Source organism: Diadema antillarum, unplaced genomic scaffold, assembly GCF_040938485.1.
Source record: "Diadema antillarum isolate AM-2024a unplaced genomic scaffold, OU_Dant_1.0 seq00000507_RagTag, whole genome shotgun sequence".
Classification (NCBI taxonomy): domain Eukaryota; kingdom Metazoa; phylum Echinodermata; class Echinoidea; order Diadematoida; family Diadematidae; genus Diadema; species Diadema antillarum.
In genome coordinates, this window is record NW_027271462.1 from 2,432,073 (window position 1) to 2,456,172 (window position 24,100).

The 24,100-nt window shown below is 39.4% G+C and overlaps 1 protein-coding gene across 1 annotated transcript in view; it reads left to right on the plus strand.

The window, feature by feature from the left end:
* The window catches only part of LOC139734050 (A disintegrin and metalloproteinase with thrombospondin motifs 9-like), a 206,661-nt gene that overhangs the window by 93,729 nt on the left and 88,832 nt on the right, over positions 1-24,100 (plus strand). Inside the window, exons 8-9 of the mRNA XM_071644866.1 lie at positions 10,765-10,805; positions 23,902-24,007. Of these exons, the coding sequence (XP_071500967.1) occupies positions 10,765-10,805; positions 23,902-24,007 (147 nt within the window). The remainder of the gene's footprint in view (positions 1-10,764; positions 10,806-23,901; positions 24,008-24,100) is intronic.

The window sequence follows — 24,100 nt, forward strand, 5'->3', positions numbered from 1 at the left end:
AAAGTTAAAGTTCTTAAATCCCCAAATACATGCTCTCCTATTCATCCAATTAAACATAGGTCAAGGAAGGTAAACATTCAATACATTTGTGACAATCATGTCATTTTAATATTTTGCCAATTTTGTGAAAATGTAATCACACATTGTCCACATGTACTATAGACCTATTAGGAGAATCATGCATTATGGCGGAGGCATACCAGTCGCCATAGCGACATTTCTAGTTATATTAATAAATGCCCACCCCAAGATGCAGGGACTTCCAAGTCATAGAGTAAAAGAAAGCAGACTCGGACACGCTTCCACCTGAGTAACAGACAGAGAGACTAGGTGTTTTTCTCTCTGTTTTCTTCGCAATCCTGGCCATCTTCCAAATTGTCACATATGATAACATATGTTGTAACCATCAGTGATTAACCTTGTTATTTAGTCTTTTTTTTCTCACATGAAGATGTACCCATGAATACATTACATTTCACTTGCACGTAATATTTTTCATAGATATCTTCATATATATTTTTATGATCTGCACATTTTTCTTGAGTATTTGTTTCTTCAGCAGTATCCCAATCAGGTCTGTGCATTCGTCTGTGGTGGTTGTGTTTTGATTAGTTTGCTTTGTTGTAATCGCCTATGTTTTCTTTCTGTCCTTGCGTGTTGGCATGTAGTCCGTGGAGGGATGTCATTTATTTTCCTTGTTGATTTGAGATGTGTCATCGCAGAAGTTTTCCCTTATTCTGTCATGATTAATTCACATCCCAATCATCCCTCAGATAAAAAGAACATTTGCAGTGATACATAACTCTTGCATGACAGATGATTTCCATTGTTACCTCCACTTCCTGTTTATATAAATCTGTCCAAAGTATTCACAGAATATTCAAACAGTTGTTTGGGGGGATTCATGACCATCTTACCAATTAGCTGTGATTGTATTTCCTCATGCTTTTTGCTCTCCTTTGTGATATATGGATCCAATCTGTTTGCAATAGTGCATGGTCATGATTCATACTTAAATGCTGGCCTTGTTTGTAACCTGATAATCAGTAATTTCAAGCATTGTGAACTCACGGATTGTGTTCAGGGAGAAAGAACATAATGTGAACATGTGACAAAGTTTGGCAAGCTTCCTTGCAAACTTACTTTTTATTTTTGATTCAATATTAGATTCTTATTAGTCATCTTCTCCTGAAGTTGTTTAATGGGGATAATTCATGACAAAGGAGTGCATTTCCCATGAGTGAAGTTTGGCAGTTTTTGTGACAAACTGACTTTACATGTTGATTTAATTATTAGATTCTTATTAGTCATCTTCTGAAGTTGTTTAATGGTGATAATTCATGTTTTTATCCAGTAAAATTGGTGTGTTTGATTGGTCAGTTCGGAAGAAGATCTGACAGTAAAGCTCTTCAAAAAGGTACAGATGAGACCCAGATACATTTAAAAAGATCCAATTTAGGTTAATTATCCTTACCTTTGTAGATTTCCTTCATTTTCCTTTCTCTTTCCTGATAAATTGTGACTGAATGTCAGTAGGCATGTTATCTACTTATACAACTTATCCATGACATCAACACTTGTGGCAGCCAACTACTAATAACCCCTTTCTGTAAAGCCCCCCTCCCAAGGTGCAAAGCTTGAGGATCAAACTCTCTGTTTTGAGGGTGAGACCACCCCTCTATTCAGACACAAACTAGTTTGTACCAAAACTAGATAAAGAGATGACGTATAAATAATCATCGTATAGCTGACAGACTGCTCAGACGCATAACCTCAGCCTTTCTGGAAAAAATGTGGTACAGATGGGCAGTTTCCCACTTTGCATGTTGTTATGGTCTTGACATCACCACTAGCTCCAGCCTGGCCTTCTTTTAGCCACCTTTAGCATATGCTTACATAAAGCCGCGCCCCATTATACTGTTCTATGGTCGCCGTACGCTCAGACGCATATGGAATGGTGATTCGTTAACGAGTTCTGGTACGAAACGATGCTCTGACCATTGTTTCATTATATGTCATTTCGTTATAGGCCTGTGTTGTTTCGTTAGTGGTCAGGCATATAAATTCATCGTATAGTTATACCGTTTTGGTATAGTTATACCGTTTTGGTATAGTTATAATGTTTTGGAAATGATTTTTTTTTTTTTTTGCGTCTGAACACCCTGCATGTGACAATTGTTTCAACCAGTGTGTTTGTGATGGCAATGATTTGTGGCTCTTAAACACTGTGACAGAACTCTAAATGTATGAATATAGTATGTAACATCTATCTATCTATCTATCTATCTATCTATCTATCTATCTATCTATCTATCTATCTATCTATCTATCTATCTATCTATCTACCTGTCTGCCTTTCTGTCAGTTTGCTTATGAAAAAATACACACATATTTACATATTATGTCATGTGCTTGTAGGCCTGCAAGTAAATGTATCTACATTTCTCTTCTCCTTTTAACACTTATCATCTTACGATGAATATTATCATTAACCCTAGCTTCTTCTTTCTTCTTTACAGTCAGACACATGCCTTCTGTTTGATAGGGGGTGTAGATTGTGGTGACACAATATCAGCAGTGTGTATTAGGGAGCTCCATGTTTTCCTTCTTGGCTGGGAGCATGGAGCTAGTAGTAGTACATGTACATGTAGCACCATGCTCAGAGGTTAGTGACCAGGCCGACAGTCCTGTCTTTGTTTGGGGATGGAAGGGGGGGGGGGGGGAGGAGGAGGAGAGGGTAATTTTTGGATTTCAGCAGAATGTTGACAGAGCATAATATAACGATTTTAGGTCCTCTGGATATCAGGACAACTGAGCAGTAAAAGGGAATGAATTGACTTCGTAGTAACCCTGAAGGATGTTCAGCTCATTATACACCAGAGATATACAAATGTAACGAAGATAATCTCATTTTCAAGCATATCATTGTTGCGATGCTAGTTACATCTATAGTTTAGCCATTGGCTTCCTTACATGGACTCCATTCTAATCCCTGAGTGTAGACTACAAGTATAAGGGAAGCATTGAAAGTTTGTGAAAGGAAAGTGTAGCCCTAGAGATGATGACATGATAATCTTTGCAAGAATGGGATTTGGGTGCTCTTTTTTGTGCATTTTGCATTTTGTCAGCTATGATATCTACTGCAGATGGTTAATTCTTGTCCATATAGGCAGACTCACTGACCCTTGTCGTATGTGTGGCCCATATTGACCTATGAGGATAACAATGAAACACAAACTCAGCTTATAGTTGATTTCTATTCATCATTGCAATCATTCATGATATATCAATAGGCAAATTATATTGGTTTAAGTGGACAAGCACCACCGAACATCTGATTAAAAAAAAAATGTGATTGTGTCATATATCGTTGGAATGAGAACTTGAATTCTGTTGTTTGTTTTTTTTAAACTTCAGCATTGCTCTGTGCGTTGGAGGTATGCATACATACATGTATGGAAACTAGTGCATTTATTTGGGGTTTGGTAATCGATCACCAGGGTTTGTGTTACGGTCCTTATATAGTCTGAGTGCCATTATCCTGCGCTCCACTTTTCAGAAATCAGATGCCAATCGGAGGGTTTCACACGTTCATTCAAAGGGAAGAAAAAGCCCCGAAACTGGTGGAAATTTGTACAAAATTGTCATGTTCTCAAACTGCAGTTTCAGTTCACTTTTGGAACCATATGCAAGTCTCTTGAGATGAAAAAAAAAGGACAACCAAAAATGACAAAAAGACAGTTGATAGTGCACATTGAGGACTGTGGTCTTGGCAGTGTTTTGGCAGTCTAGAAATCATTAACATAATGCCTAACATAATGTAGCAGCAATTGAAGTGCACATACATTTACAAGAATATCTGACCACTTAAAAAAAACAAAAACCAATCAATCCCAAAGCAACCTTAATTCAAGCAAATGAAAAAAAGGACGATAAAATCTGAGAGTGCTGAACTAAATTTGTGTTTAATTTTTCAAATTTAATTTCTCAGATTTTATGGAATGCCATGTGTTCATTAAAGAAAGAGAAAATCCACATGTTAAACATTTCTTTTTCCCAGGATATCGTGAGATAGACTTCAGTAATGATCATCATGGGTACAGATCTGCTAATCTCTGGAGCCAAAGGGCTCATGAGCTTCTAAAGAGAGATTGTTGGATTAAGTTAATCTTTGAGTATTTGGTCAAAGAATCATGTTTCTGCAAGGAGACATGAAAGATTGAATACAGACTTCCAATTTTCCTTCTGAATGCTAGAATTCATCAAAATTTTAATCTTCATCGGATGTTATTTATTCTGCTGCGTAGCAAACATGATTTTCTCTTGTTCGAAGATCTATCGTGCTGGTTTTGAACAATTCATCCTATGGGTCTCAGTTTTGATTTCATGCAGTAACAGACATGACAGCACATGCTTTGCTCTTTCAGCATCTCAACAGCTTTCTTCACAAAGTCTCGCTTCTCATTTTTTTACCTGTATGCTGAACATACACTGTGTGCATTTACGTTTGATGGGCATCTTGAATATGATGAATTCATACAGCAGAGAGATAAGAAAAAGGAATTGATTTTTAAAAATCAGGGAGGAATGACATGGATATTGTATTTGTCACCCTCACAGCGTCCGGAGTGCTCCGTGCGGGGCCCGACGTGACTTCTCGACCGCATGCCTTTGTGAAGCCAAGGAAGAGAATAGACGTCATTTGGGAGAAGGCTAACCCCTTGTAAATCTGTCCCAAATCCAATGATCTTGTCACCAGCAATTTGCTATAGTATCATCATGGCTCTATAGAAGGGGGAGGGTGGGAGGGGGGGGGGGAGGGGATTCTGGAGGAGATTCTGGAGGAAAAAGACAAGATCGTCCATCTCAAATAGTGTGTTGAGTTGAGGGTCACATAGTCTTTATAGATAATTAGACAGCAAGGACCTACAAATAACTCTCATTGAGTGGGGTGTAAAACACCTTGCGCTCAGCTTACAGATTTCACACCACCAGCTCTTGCAAGATATCCATGCATGTAATGCACAATTTCCGATGAACCGAATGTGATCTTGAGGAGGAAATTTGGGTCATCGGCACTACTTCTATCTGGACACCTGGGCGTGGTGAAATTCTGCCGTCTAAATTGAGGTGTCATGACCAGAAGGTCTTTGTTACTTTCTGAAGAGGAATTGAAATGATTCAGGAATGATCATTTTCATGATTTTCATGATCATCATAAAGATTCATGATGCAAACAATGGGGATGTTTATAAACTGGGGGTGTTTATAAACTTGGTGAATGATTTGTTTCTGTAGTTTCTGTGTTTATGCTTAACCTTCCAAGGACCTCAGCTTGAAAATTCCATATCTCTTGCACGGTATGTTCCTAGTACCTTTGGCTGTGAGTGGGCTCATGTTATTTCATCGGTTTGAGCTGTGTATGAGTCACTCATTCATTTCACATATATGGCCTTCCAATGTCTTTAGAGAAACATAGCTGTAATTTGAGTGCACTTGAGGTCGTGACATCAGTTTGAGTTACAGGACCATTGTGAGTTAAGTGGAGAAAAGAACAATCTTGCAAAGCTAATGAACAGAAAGCATTGTAGTGTCAATATTGAATCACTTACCGTGTTGATAGTGGATAACTTGATTTAAGGGCATCAGTCAGGTGCAAAGACTAAAGGGAGAGACATCTATTAGGGAGTGCAGCTATGTCTCAATGTTATTGAAGCTTTTTGGTAGTAAGAGCCAATAATTGATGCCCATTTTGTGATACTAGAGTTGCATGTTACGATTCGAGACACTCGCAAAAAGTGATTGTTGTACTTAAACAGGGATTCAACCCATTGTTCAAGTTGTCTTTCAGAAAGAAAAAATAGAAATGCAAATAAAAATAAAACCCTCTCTTCCGATGTGGCAGATGACAATGAAAATATGGAACATTCTTCTGCTTGTTTTATCATACTTCATTGAAATTGATGTAAACTAGAACTGATTCACCTTAAATGCTGCCTCTGTCTTTTTTGCTCTCTCAACTCTGACGAGTGTGCACGAGAAGTCAGAAGGTGACTTGCAATAAGGGGGGTAGCCAGTGAGCTGCTATTAGAAGTTAGCTGCCCCAACTTGTTCATCACCAGTAAGTGGACTCCTTGTGGTAGCAGCAGAATGAGGAAAGTTGGGCTTACTTCAATCAGGGAGGTGCTCCCTGCTTCAATACATGGTGGGGAAGTGCAGGGAGATTGCCACCAGCCATTGGAGCTGTGCAATCACCCCCAGCTTTTACCAATTATCAAATCTTATTAGTCAGCTGGCTCATGAAATAGACTCTCTCCCTTACTCCCCCATCCCCCCCCCCCCAACTCTTTCTCTTTTGCTGCCGATCAACCAGGAGCAGTGCAGGGGAGGAAAAGTTTCCTGTTCGGGATCTGGTGTAATTGACAGCGCACAAACAGCGTGTAGATGGAAAAGAAACATGTTTGAATCACTTCTGCACTGTTACAGATGTGTGCTGCCAAATAAAAGGCCCAAATCCAACTAGATCCTTTCCAAGGTGCTGTAAGATGAAACTGAAAAAAAAAAGTTGAAAGAAATTGGGTGCTTTGGTGTATTTAGCTTTTCTGTAGTTTTTGTTTGTTGTTGTTGTTTTTCCAACTTGGATAAAGAGTTTGCTGAGCTGCGAAACTACTTCTTTCAGCAGTATTAATACACATTTGAGCTGAAATTAACACCATGACAGACAGAATAGCTGCTGAAGTTTCTCAGAATGTTACAGTTCACTTCAGCACTCTCTCTCTCATTGTTAAACTGTCGCACAAAAATTCACTGGGAATATCTTGTACAGCAAACATGCAAGAAGATTGTGTGTTAAAGTGATGAACTACTCTGATGTACAGAGAAGTGACTTAGGCTGACAAAAGTTTGTTCTATGACAAACTTTGGAACAAGTACGAGAAGAAGATCAACAACAACAACAACAAAAACGAGATGTCAGCCTGTAGTTGTGTACATGAGGGAATACAGAACAGATGACATGATGGATAGTATGGTGTATAAAGCCATGGAGTCTGAAGCTGTGGGAGCTAACAGAGAAATTGTCCCAAGTACAGGCAGATGGTGGGATGCCCAGTACAGACTTCATACCGGTTGGAATTCTGGTGTAGGATGTCAATCAATTAATTCCCCAGCTGATAGCTTTTGCAGGAGCCCCCCTTCCGATATATATTTTCGAAGTGCGGCAATTCTTAGTGCATTGCGAGGCGTAATGTGCGTGCTGCAATGCAAGATCCGTGGCTGCATCCCACGCAGTTTTACAAGTTCTTTATTTGTAGTCCCAGCATTTGGTCTGGTCTAAATCTGCTATCTCGTACAAGTTGCTATGGAGAAACATTTCACATGTTGCTCTTTTTTTTTTCAAAATTGAATATATAATGTATATCTGACTATCAGAAATATGATAATGGCTGAATTTGATGCTAAAGATATTTTAGGTTATGGTGATACCAAATTTCGACTCAAGGGTAGCTTGATCCTGTTTCAGCTAGAGCTTGATTGTGAGAGCCTAACATTCTTACAAAATAATGAGAGATAGAGGGAGTAAATGAGAAGCCAAAAATTATTGCTTTTTAACCTGAATAACATTGAATTGGATATTTCGTGTTTGTGGGATTCTGTAGAGCACAGAACTGCATTGATTGTGTGATATTTATTTGAATATAAGTGTAAAATACATATTATCAAGGTTTAATGGATATGTAGACACGCATATATTAGAAAAAGAAAAAAAGTAATATTATTTTTTGTTAAGACAGTGGATTTTTCTGCTTTAATTTAGTATTTGACTTTTCTCAGCAGACTTAATTTCTGATTTTATATGAGGTTGTTGCTAGGATAAACAATGGAAACAAGAGATAGAGTTTATACATTGCCCTCCACTGTATATTCTGGTACCATATACAGCTTCATCCATCGAGATAGATTTTATGTTGATGTGAATGTAACCAGCTCATTGAATGTCTTTCCCCAGTTGATGCAACATTTGATACACATGTTTAGGTGTAATATACATGATCCATCATGGGTCTACTTCAAAGGAAGGATTTAGACTGCAATTTGTGTGTCTGTCTGTGCATAGCAAGGCAGATAAGATGTCAATGCGGCCTCCTCGAGAGGTGTAATTTGTGACAAGGTCTCAATTATCCAGATGTGGCATCCGCCGAAGCCATCTTGGCGGCTGCCAGAGCTGGGGCTGCAACGTCTGGCCAATTAAAGTGACAGGCGTGAACTTTGATGAACCCACCTACATAAACAATTACACTCATTCTCGCATCATGGCACATGGTTGATACGCTTTAGTGCTGTAGGCATGAAGTCATTTTTCTTCTTTAATGAATTCATTTCTATTGCCCCTACAGGGTCTTAATAACAATATCCTGTTTATCATTCATCATATGGTGTGTGTACTGAAAGCTAAGCTTTCTGATTTGTGCGTAGGTATCAATACAAGTGAACTGTTAATCATAAATGATGTACCGGCACAATTGATATTTTGATATGTCCACAATGGCCATAATTTTCATTACTGTGAGTTTCATTCATGTATTGAAAGCCACATCAGGAATTCGAACATTCATGCTCTTGATGAAATGTTTGTGTGAAATTCTCTTTGATGGAAAGTATTTCCTAAATCCTTGTGAATTCTTCCATGGAAAGCTGGAGCATTATGGCAGTAAACCAGTTACTAAATTCTGTTTCATATGTAAAGAATCATGACTCTTTGTTGATGGCAGTGCTGGCACTGTGCAGGAGAAAGGTTGAATGATGGATAGCAATGCACTTGTCATGGCACATGCAACTTTCACAGCATGTAATTTGGCACCTCCTGAGGTCATGCTGACGATGACTACACTTTTGTATATCACCAACATGAGGAGCTATATGTGGGACTACATCACCCCTGCATTCCTGCAAGTTAAATTGTGTACAGCAGCTGGTAGGCTCTCAGCAGGATAGGTCTGTGACAGTGGTGCTGCCTTTTGCCACTGCTGAGTATATAAACTTCAACATTGCTGGCTCAGAGGAACTTATTAAATTTCTCATGTGAATGGGGGGAAGATTGCAAATCACATTTCCCCTGTGCAACTGGGCCGGGTCCATGTCATGAGTAATGAACACAGAGTGTGCAGGTATGGCACAAAATGTTATATGCATTATTGTCAATAAATGTTGCCATTGCATAGAGATAGAATGCAGATGTGTGTGTGAGAAAGAGAGAACAGTGTTAAGTATTACTTTCACTTTGAAGATATTCTGCTTTCGTATTCAGTCACACCACTTTCTTGTGTGTCTCTAGCCTCTTCTTTCCCATTCTCTTGTCTTTTGACAAGTAAAATGCAGAGTTTCCAGAGCACTGCCATGCTAAAAGGACAACTTTACCTATATCATAGGGTTATCTAGAAGAAATAGGATGAACTTGACATTGTTTGTAATTTCACAATCAATTTGGCATTTCTAAGGTGCCTCAAATTTAAGCAAGAGTATTTGATAGAGTGTGCGTAAAACTCATCAACATTAAGAGCAAAAGCATTTAAGCCTTATTGACTGCATTGTGGCTTCCTGCTGTGCACATTTGTGCTATTCCAGAATGAAAATTGTCCAGTGTTATGTATCATCCATTGCTTTTGTCCTATCACATATGTGATTTAAGAAAGTGTGATGTCCTTCTTATTCCACTGATGGCAGCCCAGCATAATCACAGGATGTGTTCAGATGCATGACTATCTTCATAAGATTGTGAAGAACTTTGGCTTGATCGATGGCCACTTGTAAAGCATGTTATAATGCATCCAGATGTGAAATAGAGACATTTTCTCACTCATGCCAGCAGTTCTGACTCATTGATTTTCTGGTGTAAGAAATGAAGTCGAGCGTCCAAATCTGTCCAAGATTACTGGCATCTAGGTAACTCGAACTCAACCCTTTCTTCTAGAGATGTTGTATCGGTGATGCCCTTTAAATACCTCGCAGATCGGACAAGCAAGCAAATCGTGCTACCACTGGTTTCTGCGTGACGTATGATTTAGGAGGCAAACAAAATAAACTTTGGGGGTCCCTTTGAATTCTGTCGGCCGTCGGGAGGAATGTGGCAGGATTTTAGCCCCACCGGTCTGACCCAGAAAGGCAGTAGTCATGTCACCACCGCAGATTTCGGAGCGCATCATCCGTGGCGGTGTTATCAGAGGGATGGTGGAGGGAGTTAGGAAGGTGGAAGGGAGGGAGACTGAGCAATTCCTTGGATTGTTCATTCAGCAGGTCTCATAAGACTTGCTATGAATCTTGACGGTGCCCTGAGATGCCGTACATAAATCACTACTGCGGTGTCGGCAGTAATTCATGTGCTATAGATGAATGAACGGAATGTTGGCTAGATGATGTCGTCGTGTATTTATTCACTCATACATATGTCTTACGGTCTCAGAGATGATATATGTTGTATTATTTTTAAAAAAATGCATTCTTCAACTTTGTTGAGTTTTAGAATACCCCATTTAAAGTATGCATTAAAAAAATATTTAACTTCAGCAACATTTTCTTTAACAACTTTGTTTGATTAATGATGCATAGAATTCAAGTTGCAAATGACATTTGAATTCACTGTGATACGAGGTGTAGTGTGTATGAAATCTCATTGAGATGCTCTCATGGTAGAAAGGACCAATATCAACTTGATTTAATGTGCCTTTGTCTCTTCTCTCTTCCCTCTTGTCTTCTTATCACTTGCAGGGAAGATATATGTCGGTCTGGCCCCGAATGTGACACTTTAGGTAAGATCTCGAGCTACTCATCCCTTTAAGAGAGAGAGGAAGGAGTGAATGAATGTGGAATATCTGGATGAGGATGGTTTTGAAAATGAGGAGGCCATTTTTTTTTCCATATATGCAACATGTGTGGAATCAATGCCTTTCTGACTCAGTAATATCAGTTTGATACTGTGTGTTGTGTAACTCATGCTCATAGCATGAGGCATGGGTGTGAAGCAAGTGGAATAATCAGGAGTGGTGTATGTACTGCGATTAGCCTATCTTGTATTCTTTTCAGTCATTAGAAAGGCGCCATGTGGCAGGCCTGTTATCTACAGTAGATGTAAACTTGTTCCATCCTTGATCTCTACTTAGGGGTGGGGGGGGGGGGGGGAAGAAGGTGTCAAAAAGCACTTTGCTCTTTAGACCAGGGGCCCGTTGCATGAAAGATACTATTATTGTAACTTTGCCATCCAATGGTAACTTCCATGGAATTCTTGATTTTGATTGGCTGTTGAGTATTGTTACTATGGTAGTTACCATTGGATGGCAAAGTTACCACAATAATAACTTTTATGCAACGGGGCCCTGGTTGTTAAGGGGAGAACGGGAAATGAGATCAAAGCATAATAATCATGTCCTTGAGTTTGAAATGGAGGCTACATTTGCTTGTGTATGCATTTACATTTCTTTTCTTTAGTAAAGTGGTTTAGAAGACTCTAAGGATGCAATGTACTACAGCTGAGAAGAGCCATAGTTTGACTTTGTCATGAAGTAAATAAAGTTTCTTTAAAGCTTCAATTTTATTTTAAACCCAACCATCAGAATATTTTTGGCAAAGTTCCACTTGTGCCGTATAATTGTGCAAAAGGGAACCAAAATGCATAAAGAGTGATTGTTTAAGCATTTGACAACAAAATGATGATTAAAACAGATACTTTGAGAATCCTATTCCAGTATACTTTTAGTTGTGTGTTCTGCACATCACATGCAGGTCTGTTTTTAGTACAAGTCTATGAAAAAAGTTGATTTTGCACAACTTTTTTTTTTGTAATGCAGAGATTTATTTTAGGCATTCCCTATTCTAGGAACTACCTCTGGAATAAGTTCTGTTTATGGGTTAGACTTTTTACACTAATAACTTTAATGCATCGATTTTCTTCAGATTCTCTGTGTTCACTCTTTTAATAGGATATCATGATGTAGAAATGTATGGTAAGAGTGATGAGGCCATACATGACATGATTATAACTAGATATGCACTACCGATGATATCTCATCAGTGGAGAGTGCTGAATGTCAGAACAAGGTCATGATTAGTAAGAAGACCAGGAGTTATGTTGTGTACATTTAACCATCGATGTCCCGTGGGCATCGCATTAGCCCGCCTCGGCTTGTTGATTAAAGGGTGTGTACAGTTCTGGTTGAGGTGAGGATTTAGCTTTTAACGTTTTGCGAGATATTCAGAAACTACTCTATGAGATGTGAAAGGGCATGCAATTCTAAGGGGTATCAAAAGTTTATTTGATGAGAATCGGTTTTGAAATGGCTGAGATATCCGAAAACAAGGTGAAACAAAGAGATCCTAATAAAAGACGTGGCTTGTCGCCTTTTAGTATTATCACTTTTTTTTTTGATATCTCAGCCATTTGAAGACCAATTATACGGTAGACATTGAATCCTTGCTCTTTCATATATCATAAGAGGTTTCTCATTATCTCACTTAGGAATGTTATAAACCTGAATCCTCACCTTAACCAGTACTGTACAGTCCCTTTAATAGCGATAAAGTTTTGGATGCTGTGCTGGAATGATAGGTCGCAAGCTGTCGCACATCTTCACACACGGCTGTCATCGGGGAAGGCGTGTCACGGCTCCGCGGGCCACTACTCACCAGCTTACGCTTCATGTATGACAAGTCTGAAGCAGCAAGCGTAGTAAGCATCGCCGGTCCGTTGCCAACTCTGTGGGGGGTCGCGTAACCTAATATGACAACTCCTGATGTTACTGTGTCACTAACATTCTCCTTGTGGCCATTGTTATCATTTACCCAGTGATCTTTACTCTCTTTCTCACCTATCAAACAGGCAATGTCATGAACAATTCTATAATATAAGAGATATCAAAAGAAAGTGGTGACATTTTTCAAGATGTTTGTGTGTGATCCTTGGTTAAAAAAAAAGAAAGAAAACAAGAAACAGGAAGCGAAACATGGTCCCTGCTATGCTTATACCATAATGTGCAATTTTCAGATGATGGATCCGTTGAGGTTTAAAAAAACTTGTGATGAAGCTTCATGTTGAGGTACAGCTGTAGTTTACACAGCGACACAACATGATATCAATATCACATACAATTTTCTTATGAAATAGTTTACTTATACATAGAATAATAATGTGCTTTTATACAAAATAAGAGTGTACAAATTAGTTAAGGGTAAGCCTTAAGATGTTTTGTTGTTAATGAGTCAGGCTTATGAGAATACGCAAGGAGGTAATCATGTGGTACTATACATTTTGTTTTTTTATGCAACCATGCTAAGGTCTGACCTACAAGTCAATGGATAGAAGCTTCTATCGTTATTTTTTCTATCCATCACTGATACAAATTGGCAAATATTTGCAGTAACACTGTATGGCAAGCCTTTATGTAGTTGAAGAGCTTTACTGTTCAGTTGATGACAAAATAAATCACTCTGATACTTTAGAATAACAGACAAGGACAGAATAGAAGCGTGATATTTGTTCTGTTACTTAACTGGAAGTCGTCATGATGAGATAAAGGGTAGGAAGTAGATAGACAGAAAGCTTCTTTACTCATTGTCATCCCTGATCACCAGTGGTGGATTTAACTATACACTGCCGTGTCGCTGTACAGAAATCATGACAGGGCTGTACCAGTTGAGACCTGAAAGATCACCATACTCTGACCGACAATATAAATATTAAATTCATCACATCATGTTTGTTACTCAGACCTACAAATGCATATATTTACTATCTTGATCACTTTAGCTTTTGTGGGTGTTATTGATATTGACATACACAATTTGCAACTTACCGAAAACGAAGAATGAAATATTGTATGCACAGTGAATTCACACTTCTCTGCACGGTGTAGATGACATTTCTTCACACTGTTGTCGGTCAAGTCTCAGTTCAAAAAGGTTGCTTTAGTTGCAATCGGAATGATTGTCAAAAATGGCCGCCGTGCACACGATGATACAAGCACTTATCTGTATGGAACTGTACAAAGATTGTGAGACTCTTTTGAGAGCACATGCTGTGCTCGTTATATGGAGCACAGCACTTCCATTTAAGCAGTAAGTGTCTTTGGTCAAAGCCATTATGATGTATTTTGAATTAATGCAGTGATGATCAGGCTTCATTTGCTGTTAAAAATTGAAATTTTGCTCTATGTACGTGAAAATTTCATGCACATGAAAATCATGGTTTATTAATGCTGAAAGCCATAATGCAGGATACTTGTTTTGTCAGTCGCTTGATGCAGCAAGGGATACTGAGACAATACACAGTAGGCCCTGCTCAATTCTCATTGCAACTGTGAACAATCCAATGTTGAAGCTGATGTTTTTCCCTGGGCGACCCATACGACTTTTTGTTTTAATACAGAGTGCCCACACCGCAAACGTAGATGAATAAAGGATTTCAATATCACTTTGTACTTGACGTGAACTACCCCCAGACCTGAACAAGTCTACTCAATAGGCCTACGCTCTCACACTTACCTCCCCCTCATGTCACATTTCATCGCCGCTACCACAAAACTTGTCATCCGTACCGGAGCCTGGATGATGACAGAACCTGCACTACTCAGTGATACAGACAGACAGACAGACAGACAGACAGACAGATACACAAACAGGCGTGACGTGATCCCTTTATGTGCCGACACACACGCATTCTGTCCCCTTTAGAACCCCTGTGAGCAGTTGGCAGGGACTGGGAATAAATGTGTGTGGTGATAGGAGGTGACCCTCCTCTACATTGGTAGCTAGCTTCATGGTGATGCCCCTGCCTATACCAGGTCCTGCCTTGTCCCATTATGTTCTGCCAGAATTTTAAATGTCCAGCACCAAAGATGAAATGATAACCTTCATTTGCCCCCGTAGCTTTATGATGCACCTAGGATGTTGTCCTAGGACTACCCTCTTTATCATCAATGCCAATGTAGATATCATTCAGAGAATCAATCATACATCCAAGCTGATAGTCTTATAGTCTTAAGAGGAAAAATTCCTACAATTTATCTCTTAATTCAGTGTCTTCGAGAGGAAAGTCTTTTCTTTAACATATATTGATATGTTGACCTGGGGCCAGTTTCATAAAACTTGTCATCAGTGACAACTGTCACATTTCTATGACAAATTTGCTCTCAGCCAAATAGCTGAGATAATCCAAAAAGTGATAATAATAAAAGGCGACAGGCCACACTTTTATTAGGATCTCTTTGTTTCATTTTGTTTTTGGATATTTCAGCCATTTCAAAACCGATTTTCATCAAGTACACTTTTGCTACCCCTTAGAATTGCATGCTCTCTGACATCTCATAGACTGGTTTCTAAATATCTTGCAAAATGTTTAAGGCTAAATTTTCACCTCGACCGGAACTGTACACATCCTTTAACTGGAGGAACAGCTAGCCAACACCAAGACCAGGGAGTCCAAATTCTGGAGATGACAGTAAAGGGAAACTTAGTACCAATTACATTACCAATCCTCACAACAAACACGGCTAGCTCCCGAGTTGAAGAAATGCCACTGCAGGGTAGCGTAGATCCTGTCACAGAGGAGATTTGATTACAGTTGAATATTGTGAGTGATGTCACCTCTGCACGCTGCTGGCAACTCAGCCCTGGATCTTCAGGCCGACTTTCATACAGTTCAGTCGGTCCTAAAACCGCAAAGGTGCTGTCAGTTTGAGGCACCCGTGGACCAGACGTGATGCGATCGGGCTCCCAGTCCCCTCTAGTGTACAGAGCGGGAGAGTTATAGCTAAGGATGATGGCTTTGGATTGATAAATGAATGACATGAATGAGCTTGAGGAGGTCCTCTAGTAAGCCAGACCATAAAAAGTGAAACAACTTTTGCCCCTCCCGCTCGTTTGATCGTCCCGACCAATGCCTTTGAGTATTGATCACCAACTGAATGGAAGGCGACATTTTTGGACCAAGGGAGAGGGGGGGCTTCCAAGATCAGAGAACATGAATGTCCATTCCAACTCCCTTGCATTGGTCATAGTTGCATGTAACTTGATATTTCTTGGATACACTCCGCAATGTGCATGACTAGTAAGCTCCAAATAATATACCCCCTGTTGGCTCTCCTGTCATATACAAGTTTCCAAATATAGAGCCATTTTATGTGACATTTGATTGTGCTTTCGATATGTGATGGTATCGATTGCATAGATTGTCCTTCACATGTAACATTGTTCAAAAAACTGAAGGGGAAGTATTCATGTGGCATGCATTGATTTGTATTTAGGATATCAAATAAAAGTTGATTTGTCCAAGTCTGTTTATATCCATAACAGAAAAGGAAATACTGCCCAATTGAGGACTTGAGTATGCCCAGTGATTTTCTTATTTTTTCTCTGTTTTTGTTTAATATCATATTCATGCATGTAGCCCTGGATTGAATGAAATAAGCTGTAATTTCAAGCAAATTTCAAATTGTCTTTCAGGGTATGCATTAGGACCATTTACATCAGAGACTCCAACCCCAAGCACCTTCTGATCTGGAGATTCTCCCGCCTGAAACCCGTAGCAAGCAGGAGACTTCAACTTGATGTGCACGAAGCGCACATCACTAGCGCGAAGCGCGAATTTCCTTGCGGCCCGGGTCCAGGGTCCGCTTAAGGGCCCTGGAAGCTCTAGGGTTCTAGATGCTCTCTCATGCTATCTAAGGCTTATTTTTCAACATATGGTGGTAATAAGTCAGAAAGAATTTCAAGCGGGAGACACAGAGCCTGGGCGGGAGAAAAATGGGGTTTCGGCGGGAGATCTCCCGTCGAAAGCGGGAGAGTTGGAGTCTCTGTTACATGATAATGACAGATGTTTTCGCTCAAGTTTAAAAATATTGAATGCATTAAAGGGCAGCTGTAAGCTGACCTTAACTACAATTTTTATACACCAACATTACCGCGTTAGGTGTGGTGAACATGTATACATTATGTGGTTAGTTCTATGCAGAACATGAGGGACCATGATTGATATAAACCATATTAATTGATATGTGACGGTATAAACCTTGCTGTCTCCCAACCAGCTAGTCTCCCTTGAAAATGGCTAGGTCAACATCAACAAGAGGGGAGGGAGATTACATGCATTTTGTTTTTCTATCCTCTCCCACAACTCAATACTCTAAAACATTTATGTCCTGCCAATGAAACAAAGCAGAACATTGTTATCTGTGTGGGAGGAATGGGTGGTACAGACTACAGAATGATGTAGTTGCTTCCCTTCACATACCTGTGGTTTTCTGGTTCTCAGACTGTTTGGTTTCGGTTGGGTAGCACAGCACTCTAAAGTGAGGTAGCAGAGTCAACTCAGAAGGAGACAAACAAAGTAGCACATGTGTGTAAGTTTTAAAGTTGCACACCTGCTTTGCAAACTTGTACATTTGCCGCATGCTGTTATTTTAAAGATGGCATATGTGTTATGAATATCATGACTTCAGATTTGAGTAGTACCTCCTGCCAGATAAACGTTTGCATTTCAAATAAAATTCTCTCCATGGTTCAAGCATCACCCAGTCACCATAACATTTAAATGCTGAATTTCCAGGTGAAGATGAAGCAATGACTATGATTTCGTGGTATTCGATTGGCATTGGAAATTTTAATTCTATGCTTTGTGAGGAAGCATATTGGGATGATGATTGTGAACAAACGATACAATATCTAGTTTTTCTCATTCATAGAATCTTAGATCTTCGTGATGTAGACTTGTTTGGGATCATTCAAATGATGCCTTAAAGTTGATAATAGACTTCATACGAAGATCAAAGTGGTTGAGCCTGTGAAATCATATGCCTGCCAGTAATGCTGCTTGGCAAAAAAAGAAAAAAAAATCTGTTCTTGTATGAATGAGTACACAGTCATACGTGATTAATTCAACTAAGAATGGAATGTTAATTCATTTTTTTTTACTGTTATCCACTGTAAACAAACAAAATAAGAATAGGATTCTCTCTAAAATTATATGGTCTTGTTATTTAAAACCAGGGATGCATGAAACTTCGTGGAATATCAGTATGACAGATATTTATTTTGGTCTAAGATGTTAATGGCTCATTTTAGCTTCAACCAACAGCTCATATTGTTCACATACCGAAACAACATAACTGACTGTAAAGTCAAGGTTATCGTAGGGCTTGAAGTGTGTAAATAGGGAAGATGTCTTAATGTGGGAAGAAATTTAGATGAAAAACAAATTAATTTTCACAAAAAGGTCTTGTGACTCTGAAGTTGCCAAAATAAGTTAGATTAACCTTTTCACTTGTCTCCAACTAGTGATTGAGTACAATAACATCACATTGTCTGTTTTCCACACTACATATTTTTAGGACACCATGTGGAAAGTAACAGCACATTGGAAGGATTGCCATTCCTTTAACTTTGCGATCCATTTGGAGTAAATATATGTGCTTTGGTGGACACCTTTCAGATTGCCGACGTGACAATGCGAAAGAGAGAAAATCACTTTGCGCATTTTTATTGCCAGCATTCCAACTCTGCGATTTTCTAAACATTTGTCAAGTGGTCACTCACTTGAACTTTGGTTCGAGATTTGAATCTGGACAAAGACAGGGCATCTTATCATGACCACCAAGATTCCCTGGTGAGGTTTTTATGTCATTTCGAGGAAGCCCCCATGTGGTTAGCAGTGAATAAAATTTGTCTTTGTATGGAGGTCTCTTTTCAAGAGAAAGATAAGGATTGTGTGCAGGAATATTCAAATTGCAGGTGTTTCTTTTTTTTCTGTGTGTGTGAATTGTTACAATGAACAACCATGATCATACACAGTGGATTCATTTAATCTAACTTAGTCTCGAAGAAATGCTTATTGTGAAACTTCTGTTCAAAAACATAAAATGTTCTTTATGGAAGTATATTGTTTTGGATGTCAGTATAAGTTGACACAGAAACACACCAGAAAACATTCCTACATGTATACACTCATACACACTCACTTGCACATACACAATGTAGTGTCAGAATGTTGTTGCGCTCCAGTTGGCCAACTGTTTCATGACTCATAGTGACTGTTCAGAGATTTTTTTTTTCCCTTTTTAACTGAGAAAGGATTGTAACCCCCCCCCCCCCTTTTTTTTTTAAGGAGGAACAGAGAGTGGGAAGTTTCACTTGGTAGCTTTGTATGCAAATGGTCCCACCCACCCCCTCCCCCCCCCCCAAAAAAAAAAGCACAATTGGAGTGTCACAGCTTATGTATCTCTATGGTAATGTAAAACCAGGAATATTCACGTTGAATTTAATTTCACGAATTTTGTGAGAGCCATGATTCGTGATATTAAAATGCAAAATGAAATTTCCTGTCTATATTATATGCATTGAATGTTTGAGACAACTCGTAAAAATTTCGTGCTGGAAAAATGGCTGTCAGCTCAAATTCACCAAAATTTCATACTGCTAGAATATCATGTCTTACAGTAACAATTTTGGATAAGATGGAATTGTAGTGTATCTTTTCCATTTTTTGTAATGATGTTAGATAATGATGGTGATCGTGATCAAGATCATAATCATGATAATGACAGTAGTAACTAGAAAAGCACTCTGAGAGTGCAGACCTCCGCCAAGCATGCAGCCCATTTCCACCCGCACTGATCTTGTTTGAGATCAGTGATTTCCACCCATACGTACTGCATTGTGTGCTGAAAGCCGCCTGATTTCCCAATATAGAAGCCTTTGTTACGTCATAAACCCTCAGCTGCACAGCGCGCCTCGCCCTAGCAGAAACTAGAGCACGCGCTTTAGTGCGCGCATGCAAACCTCAAATTAGCGCAGCCTGAACTCCCTAGTTCATTGACCCTACCTGCCAAAATATCAAAAATCCTTCATAAATTTCCCAAAAATTCTCGGATCACTACCAAAAGTTAATTGTTTGTTACTTGTGTCATTCTCAACCTTTCCTACAAGTTTCATCGCAATCCGTTCACTACTTTTTGAGTTATTTTGCACACGGACAAATGAATGAACGAACGAACCAACTAACAAACAAACCAATGGTAACGAAAACATAACCTCCCCCCTTGGCGGAGGTAATAATCGTAATAATGATGATAATTGTAGTAATTATAGTACACCACTATAATTACTAGTAGTATTAATATCATAAACATCATGATAATTACTACTACCATTACTACTTCTTCTACTTCTACTTCTACTTCTATTACTACTACTACTACTACTACTACTACTACTACTACTACTACTACTACTACTACTACTAATAATAATAATAATAATAATAATAATAATATATTGGTACTGCTGCTGCTGCTGTAGCTTCTACTACCAGGTGCTACAACAACAATAAGGATAATTTGAAGCAGTGGTCCTGTCGCTGGGGTCAGGACTAGCCCTAACAAATTCTACCAAATCTTGTCTGGAGATGGCCTTTGTTGTTTGTTTGTTTGTTTGTTTGCTTTTATTTCTGCATTCAATCAGATGCAATTTGAATGCAAACTTCAAAAAGTACAAAGACAAAGAATAACAAGTGCAGTGAAATAAATCGATAACAGTACATAAATAGATACACATCGGTGATTGCATTGAGCAATGTAGATACACAGAAACATAAAATAAAATATACAGTATTTTTCAGTAAACAACAGAGATCATTGAATGCAGGAGACCACCATCATAAGCGACTAAGCTTGAAATGGATGGAGGCCTCATGGCCTTTGTTGTCAGAATGGACACCGTGTGCAGAATTTTCTCATAGGCTAGTAACAGGTTTAGAGGGAGATTGAGGAGTATAGGTAAACATACTATTTTTTTTTTCATAGTTTCCACGAGATTGTGTTCCCAGACTACCAAAATGCAATCTTTCTGAACTGAGTATTGCATTCAGACAATGAACAGACTGTGGTGACATATATACCTTGTGAGTCATCAATTCAACCGCAAGGTGGGGGATCTCTCCCAACCCCTTAAAGTGTAGTAGATTTGGGGGCTTCCACTGTTTTTGTCTGGATACATCAGTAAACTCCTTTGCAACTTTGCCATGCCACAGTACACCTTTACTTGCTGCTGATAGGGATTATTGAAATGCAGAAAATTATTGAAATGCAGAAATATCATAGCAGGTGTACTTGAAAAAAAGAGAAGAAAATCTGAGCACTAATTGATTTTAATACACTTGTCTGAAATATGTCATGACCCTGCAAAATCTCTCTCTCTCTCTCCTTCTGTCTTTCTGACACACACACACACACACACATACACTCACACACACACACACACACACACACACACACACACACACACACACCCCACACCCACATACGATGTTGTCTTGTGAAAGTTTGAAGGCTGATACAGTCATTTGTTAGCATTTTACAATATAAAGATTAGTCATTAAGAACTGATTATTTTCAGGGGGGGGGGGTCAGTTCTAAGCTTATTTTCAACTATGCATGTATATAAGCTGGTTTAGTGCAGTGGAACTTTAAGCCAATGTTTTCATGTGTGGTAGGAGGACACAATTGCTTTCAGACTTCAAGGTATTCAGGTTTACCATGCATGGTGGATAGACGCCAAGGAAACCCCCTATGTTCTCAGGGACCACAAAGATTGAGACTGCCGAAAGAGTCTCGGAGATATAAACACAGATTAAATCCCCTACTTTTGGATGTGTGGGTGTTGCAGGTTTATTTTTTTCTTTTCTTTTCTGTTTTTAGCTCGTTAGGCTTCAGCTACAAAACCTTTGCGACAGTGCATTAATTGTGATTCATCAACTATCCTCTTTAGTGGGCAAAAAAAAAAAACCACATCGAAACTTTTTGCCATTATGCTGTATCAAATCTTTCCCAGCAAAAAGTTTCTGGGGTCCCCCACAAGATTAAGTGGGCCATTCATCACAAACTTTTTCATTTTATGGAAGATGCCTTCGGTGGTGTACTGCCCGCAATTTAGAGCACACATGTTAGGCATTAGTGTTGTGTTTCTTTTGGAGCACATTACCCCACAAGTTCTTATCCCTTATTTGTCATAGACTTGAGTTCAAACTGACTAACTTGTCTGTTGCTTCTCCTCCTCCTCCTCTTCCTTTCTATCACTTTCCTTTACGTCTTTTTTTTCTTCCTTGCCTGTCTCTCCCTACTCTGTCTTTGCGCATTATCTCTTCCTCTTTCTTCTCTTCCACTTTTTCTCCATCCTCTCTTCGTCTTCCTCCTTCCCGTCTTCCTTCATCTCTTCTTTCTCATCCTTTAACCTCCTCCAACAACCCTCCTCCTCCCCTCTTCTTCTCTTCCTCCTCCTTTTCTTCCTTTTCCTCTTTCCTTTCCTCTTCTTCCTCCTCCTTGTCCTCTTTCTACTCCTTCTCTTCATCCTCCATCTCCTCTTTTCCTTCCTTCTTTTCTTTCTTTCTTCTCCCTCCACCTCTGCCTCCTCCTCCATAACCTTCCTTCCTCTCTACCACCTTTTTTTCTTCTTCTTCCTAATTTGTGTCTTCCTCTTCCTCCTCCTCTTCCTGTACCCTTACTTCTTTTCCTGTACATATTCATTTTTCATCTCCCCTCACCACCTCCTCCCATCTCCTTATGCCCTTCTTCTCCTGCTGGTGATGTCCAAATTTAGGCTTTCATCTTTTTCCTGTCTAGGCAGGAGACACAACATGACCTGACCCTCCCAAGCCGAATGACCCAACTTGATCTCGAGCCCAGTGTCAGCTATCATTGCAAACATGATGGAACATGAGCTTCCCAGATAACAAGCATACTCGTGGTGATAGGGGCAAAATGCAAGATCCACAAGAGATTGTGTCATCTGTTTCTAGCACTCTCGCCCAGCTGGTTGTGATCACAGATTTGTCTCTTCTATCATCTTCTTCCTGTGTGTGTTTGTCTGTATGTATGTATGCGTGTGTGTGCATGCATGTGCGTGTGTGCATGTGTGTGTGTGTCTGTGTGTGTTGTATTGTGTGTGAGAGCATATTTGTGATATTAATAGCATTTGGAAATCGGGCATGCACTCAAACTTCAGGAATAAACTAATCTGTCCATGATGTATGTCTGCCCTGATTGAAAGGAGCAGGAAAATCTGCTCCAAGATCAAGGATGGTGGCTTCAAAATCAAAGTCAGCGAAGGAAATGTTGCACTGATGACCGCCTTCTTATCTGTGCTACCTGGTAATGGACTTATTCCTGACACAGTTCATTCTCGTAGTGTCGTCAAAGTTTACTGGTGATCCAGTAACCTAGTTTTTTTTCTTCTCTCTTTGTGTTGTTTTTTTTCCCATGCACAACATTACCAGTGTTAGTTAGGTAGTAGTCTGTTTCTTCTGAGCTAATTTCATGTTTGCTTTCCAAATATGACTTCTCAGGAGCTTTACATTTAATTGTTTCCTTCCCCCAAACAAATCCCAAGTCACACCACACTTTGTCTGATGCTCTCCACACGCAGACGTTTCAGTCTCATTCTCGGTGAACCGTTAACGACTGGAACAAATTCATAAAGTTCAATTTGATGATTCATGGAAAATGTGTGTCTTTTTTGTGTGTCTTTTAACTGAACGTATGCCTTCCTGAACTTTTATATAGACACTTGCTAAATTAGTGATCATGTTTTAATCATGTCTATGCCTAGCAATATATGGTATTAAGATTGCATAATGATTTATTGTCATGATCACTGATTGATTCTCACATGTATTATTAGTTGATTTGCTGTAAGAAATGTTGAGTTAGCCTAGCAATGCCTGTTTAGCTGTGGAGCCTTGATTACTGCTCAAATTACTAAAATGTACCTGGTAGTTCTGCTTGTGCTGTAATTACCAGGCATCAATCTTTCTGGTCTAATAATGTCACTCACATCCTTGTCTCACCTTCTGTTCCTCCCCCTGTCCAGGTCTAGCAGAGTTAGGCACAGTGTGCGACCCTCTCAGGAGCTGCTCTATTGTGGAGGACAATGGTCTCAGCGCAGCCTTCACCATGGCTCATGAGCTGGGACACGTGTAAGTAGAGTTCGGTCTTCAATTCCGTAAAAAAAAAATTGGCAGGAATAGGACCAGCCTGCACCTCCAAACCCCAGTGTGTAGACTTGTTAA